Raw genomic sequence first — 6201 nt, 5'->3', positions numbered from 1 at the left:
TCAATTTCTAAACTTTTGATCTAAATGACTTCAGGTAACTGAATTTATCGCATACCAGGGATCATGGATCAGTTTGCATATGTTAAAATACTTGAAGAGGTCATGTTGCCCTATGCTGAAGAGGACATGCCCTTGAAACGGTTGTTTCAACAAGACAATGACCCAAAACACACTAGTAAACGGGCAAAGTCTTGGTTCCAAACCAACAAAATTAATGTTATGGAGTGGCCAGCCCAATCTCCAGACCTTAATCCAGTTGAGAACTTGTGGGGTGATATCAAAAATGCTGTTTCTGAAGCAAAACCAAGAAATGTGAATGAATTGTGGAATGTTGTTAAAGAATCATGGAGTGGAATAACAGCTGAGAGGTGCCACAAGTTGGTTGACTCCATGCCACACAGATGTCAAGCAGTTTTAAAAAACTGTGGTCATACAACTAAATATTAGTTTAGTGATTCACAGGATTGCTAAATCCCAGAAAAAAAAAATGTTTGTACAAAATAGTTTTGAGTTTGTACAGTCAAAGGTAGACATTGCTATTTTTTTGAACACACCCCTTTCAACTAATTGCCCAATTGCACAGCCTTAAGAGCGTGCATATCATGAATGCTGGGTCTTGTTTGTTTTCTGACAATCTACTGAACCTACTGGTAACTTGTTTGCCACGTAGCAATAAAAAATATACTAAAAACCTTGATTATTCTGGTTAGTCACATTGTACTGCTATTATTTTGAACAAGACTGTATATATATATATAATATACCGGTTGAATGAAAGATTTGTATAAATATGTACTGTTTTTCAACTTTGTTTCTCATCACTATTATAGATGTTTTTGAAGGTAGATTCCTGCCTTCCTTGTATGGACAGTTATGCTCTAGTCCCACCATTTTCTAGACTCTTTAATGATCAACATTATTTATAAAATACATTATAAAACATATTTTACTTATTTTATATTGACTTTATATCTTCACAGTGGTTCCCAAGCCTAAGAGCTTGTGTCCAGTCAGATGATTATTATGCAAGAAACCTCTTTGGGATATCAATTTTGATAATTATCCTGCTTACCCTACTTTTCTCTTTTTGAAACTTGGTTAGGGATGGAAATGCAACTTTATGCAAAATTGCCAGTTTTCATGGAGAGATTCCAGAACCACCAGTATCTATGACTCTAGCAATGTTTTCTAGTGGTTGCAGGGTTGTTGGGTGTATGAGATGTTAAAGATGATCCCAATAAAACATGCATTCAAACAACAGACATATAACATTTATACATTTAGTATGTTCCCATTAGAACACCAGCTAGTCAAACTAACGGGTAATAAAACGTTATCTTCAATAGGTAATATATACCTAAAATGTATGCTATTTCAAATAAAGTTTATTATTGCATGAATATGGGTCACACACTGGAACATCATAAAAAATACTGATGCTTTACAACAGCATAAGCACAGATGAAACAAGTCAATGTACAAACAATCCCATCACAGAGATCTTGATGAGTGTACGTTGTTATTAAATGTAGATGTAATAAAAGATTGATTTGGAAATGTTCCATGAGGAAGCAGAGTCACTATTGTTGGTGTGATCGTTAGTCCAGTCTCTATGTGGCCTTGTTTTTCTGAGCTGGTTCTGTCTCTTGTTCATATTCTATCTCCACATAGGACCGTTTTTTCCTGATTGGGCCTTTGAGTGGAGCTTTTCCTTTTGTTTTGGCCTTGCTCTTTTCCTCCAACTCTTCTTCCGACTCTTCCTCACTGGATTCCTCTTTATAATCCTCTTCTTCATCACTGCTTACCTTCAGGTTGTTCATATCCTGAAAAAAAATTAGTTTTAACAATTGTGCAATTGCAGGGGCCAAGCCCATTATGGCTATTTTTGGCTTTTTTGAACAAGGAGTAGCAAAAAAAAAAAAAAACTAAATACTGTACTTTTCAAAATGGCCATTACTGTAACGGGCGGAGCCTTATAATGTAAGATATGATCAGCATGAGCGGAATCAGATGTACTAGAGAAAAATGTTAATTTCTGTATTACAAATGGTTAGAAAGTTATAACAGTTTAAATGTTGAATTTTTGAACTGATGGTTGCGCTATGGAGTTGGTCTTATGCTTTGTTCACATGATTAACATGTTAAGTCAATGCAGAGACGCAAATAGGCATTCTGTGGTGCGATTTGCGCGAATGAGGCGGCGCGAATAGCGCGGCAAGGATCACGCGAATTGAGCGTTTTGAACGCGAATCACGCGAATCCCTCAAGTTGAAAAATCTAAACTTTGGCAGATATTCGCGCCGCGTTAACCAATGAGGAGCCTGCTTACGTGGTGAAGTGACGGATGGGAAACCCATAGGGGAAACCCCGAGGCCAGAGTAATTAAAAAATACTACTGTATCGAGTCACAAAATGTAGTTTTAATAGTTTTTTCAAGCGAGAATGTAGTTGTTTAAAGCTCAAATATGTGATTTATTTATTAAGAGAGCTCCTATTCGAAAATTTGATCTGGCGTTTTCGGAGGTGTGAGACCCAGGCGCTCATCAACCCCCGGTGACAGCCTTAACTCGGTTAGTCCTTCTGCCGACTGCCGCTGCCTGGCAGAACCCCCTCCCATGATGCAAATTCGAGTCTGTTGTCTAGTGAATGTCACACGCGAATGAAGCGAATTTCACTCGCGAATGGATTCAAAATGTTCACGCGTACAACTTTGCGCGATTTATTCGAGACTACAAATTTGGTCCATTTACTATTAATGAACATCTCTACAATTGTGCCAAATTTCATCATTTTCCTACTTACGGTTCATAGGGCTGCCATTGGGGAGGAAGAATAATAATAATATAGGAAACCAACAGATACAATAGGGGCTACAGCACTTTCAGAAAATGTTACTCTGAGATATAATAATTTTTTTTTTTTTTTAAATGTAACGTTTTACAGGATCAATTAACCTCAAAATCACTGAGATCACTCTCTTCAATCTCATCCTCAGCAATAAATTCTCTCGTCCCAGACACCTGAGAGATACAAAGAGAGAGAGATAATAATTACATATACACACACAAAAATAACTAAATTATAAAAATAATCATTTGATGCAGCCTTGGTGAGCAAATAGGACTTTTTTTTAAACGCCAAACACAAACACACATTTTTAAAATCTCACCAAGTGTACAGTCCTGTAAAAGACATAGAAGTGATAAAAACGCTACTGACAGGAAAAAAGTTAATACCTCATCTTCTTCTTCTTCCTCCTCCTCCTCCGATTCCAATTCACTCTCCTCGTCCTGTTTTTCCATAGCTTTATCAAAGGCATGGATGGGGAAATTGTATATGTCTCCATACTAAAATGAAAAAGAAAACTTTAAATGAAAATCATAGATCTGGCACAAATGCAGGAAAAGCATGTGCTAAAGATCCACATACGGTTCCTTGTTTTAGACGGTCTAGCAGTTCTTTTTCTATAGCATTTTCCAGCTGAGCAGCAATAAGGGCTTTTTCCTGTTGGTGAGAAGGAAAAGTGAGTTAATACCACACAAATTCAACTCCACATTTGAGTCATTTAAAAAAAAGGATAAAAAATAATAATTCAGGATTGCGTGCATCATGGTAAATGGACTGCATTTATATAGTGCTTTTAACAGACCCTATGGCCATCCAAAGCGCTTTACATTTTGCCTCACATTCACCCATTCATTCATGTCATGCAAGGTGCCATCCAGCTCCTCGGGAGCAGCTGGGGTTAGGTGTCTAGCTCATGGACACTTAGGACACTAGACAACCTACATGAGCCACTGAGCTCAATCATCAGTAAATCACTCACCTCCCTTCTCTTTTCTCGTCTCTCTACTTTTCTACTGAGCGGAATCAGTTTTCTCCTGTATACAAAAAAAGGCATCATGTATAATAATTGGCACTGAAATTACCCAACCGTTCAGCTTTTCATAATTATCATTTTTTTCAAATGAATAAATTTCCTGATCAAAAGTGACAGTAAAATACATTTATAAATGTTACAAAAGACTTCAAATAAATTCAAAGATAAATGGTTAAAGCCACAAAAATACCAAGCCATTTCACACAACTATTTTAAACATTAATAATGAAAATAGTATCTTGAACACCAAATCAATATATTATAATTATTTATTGACAGTGAAGACTAGACTAATGACTGCTGAAAATTCAGCTTTGCCAAAACAGGAAAAAATAACATTCTAAAATACATTATTTAAAAATTCACAATATTACTGTACTGTATTATCAATCATATAAATGCAGCCTTATGAGCAGAAGAGACATTTCAGAAACAAACAAACACAAAAATTCTTAGAGATTTCAAACTTTAGAATGGCAGTGGCATTTACCTTATTACATGACTACTTAGAACAAAGAAATAGACATGAAATAATATTTTGAGCTAAAATTATTTGATGTGAGAAGAAAGAGATCAGTTTAATGACACATGGAACTAGCTAGCACAACCTTCACAGCACAGCACTACAGAAGGCAGCAATTGAATTGAAGGTACTCACTGTCGTTTCAGTGTGAGTTTGCGGATTCGAATTAGATACTGTGTGATCTTCGTCAAGCGCTGTTTGCACTTATGTCTGATGTACCGTGGCCAGTAGATCAGGTTTTCATCAATCTGTTCCAAAGCCTTTGCATAATTTCTATCAAGTTTCACCTAAGACAGAGTTCCAGTAAGAGTAGCACGAGCATAAACATTTCATTGCGAACGATATCAAATGATCCATGTTTTTTTGATTGTTTTGATTCACATACCTTCTCCCACATGCGAGCAGGGAATGCTGCTCTCTCAATAACTTTCATGTAAAGATAACACAGGCCTAATAAAACAGAACAGTTGTAACGTTAATGATCAAAAAATAAGTATTCAAACATTTTTGGTGACATTTAAAGTCCACAGGGTTTATAAAAGTTTTTTTTTTTAATGATTAGCTTACCTTTCTCCTCTTTTACGGTAGCATACTGACTGTTAGCAAGAGGACATGAAGACCGATTGCAAAGGCCTGTGATGTTATATTCATTTCGACAGAACTGTTGTGTTTTTGTTCTTCAACAACAAGAAAACAAAAAGTTAGATGTCACATTCTTCTACAATTTGGAGAATGGATATAAAAAGAAGAAAAACAATTAGTAGACACAATCATATTAAGTTACTTACTTTACTTTGTAGGAACAAAAACTCTTATTGCCAATAAGATCCCATATGACCTTTAAAAGACAGGTGATTCAATGATTATGTTCAACAACGTACAATAAACTAATCGATGTACATAGGTCATTCCTTTTCAATTACAACGACCAGTGGTGCTAAAACAGAAACAACACCTATGAAATATTTTGGAAATATTCTCATTCGCTCTCCATACACAAACGCACACACACATACATATGTATAATTGCAAGACTGTACTTACGTCGTCGTGTTGCATTCTGACAGCTTGTTTGGGCGGTCGTCACTTTGAAAGGTTTGTACAGTACGTAAATACCAGTGCTAATTTGATACAATCAAATTAGCGATAAAAATGTTTATAAATTGCCCAATCAACTGTGATCAAACAAGCACCACATGGAAGTTACAGACGGCAGCCATGTTAACACTGAGCCACCAAGATTCGCCTTGAGCATTCGCCTCGTGAGTCTTCTTCTTCTGTGGATTTATTGGCGGGTTGAAACCAACTGAAAGAGTGCATACCGCCACCTACTGTGCTGGAGGATGAACGAAGCTGATACACGGAAGATTTTCTATATTCTGTATTTCAGGCCACTATTCCTCAAGAACGTCATTAATGCTGTATTTTTCTACCAGACCCTATTCCTGTCTTTAAAATATTGTATATAGTGAAATACCCAAAAGCTTGCATATCTCTTATAAGCTATACAAGAACAATTAAATATAGTCTAAAAAAATTAATTATATAATTAAAAGGGGAAAAAAAGAGAGTATGAGAACATTAAGTAAATAACCTGAAAGCTTCACATTAAGACCTAGTACATTTTGCCTTGCTGTTTTTCATCCCAATTAATAAATCAATATAACTCTTCATTTCTATCCGAAACAACGAAAAATTGGGTTTTTCTTTAGCCCATTTTTGCTTATGAATATGATATTTTCCCATTATCAAACAGAGATTAATAGTGAATGCCACATCTGGTGACAATTGTTGTCCA

General features: G+C 35.9%; 1 protein-coding gene across 1 annotated transcript; it reads right to left on the bottom strand.

Moving 5' to 3' along the window:
* Nucleotides 1-1367: 1367 nt before the first annotated feature.
* On the bottom strand, nucleotides 1368-5677 carry mak16 (MAK16 homolog (S. cerevisiae)). The gene is made up of 10 exons (XM_067413183.1): nucleotides 5448-5677; nucleotides 5192-5241; nucleotides 4971-5080; nucleotides 4789-4853; nucleotides 4539-4690; nucleotides 3827-3881; nucleotides 3430-3504; nucleotides 3237-3347; nucleotides 2955-3020; nucleotides 1368-1823 (listed from the first exon to the last, which is right to left on the bottom strand). The coding sequence occupies exons 1-10, from the start codon at nucleotides 5460-5462 to the stop codon at nucleotides 1611-1613; spliced, it is 912 nt and encodes a 303-aa protein (XP_067269284.1). The 5' UTR covers nucleotides 5463-5677; the 3' UTR covers nucleotides 1368-1610.
* Nucleotides 5678-6201: the final 524 nt, after the last annotated feature.

The sequence above is a fragment of the Pseudorasbora parva genome, chromosome 13 (assembly GCF_024679245.1).
Source record: "Pseudorasbora parva isolate DD20220531a chromosome 13, ASM2467924v1, whole genome shotgun sequence".
NCBI classification, from domain to species: domain Eukaryota; kingdom Metazoa; phylum Chordata; class Actinopteri; order Cypriniformes; family Gobionidae; genus Pseudorasbora; species Pseudorasbora parva.
The sequence above is the reverse complement of the archived record's forward strand: the minus strand, read 5'-3'. Positions and strand labels throughout refer to the sequence as shown.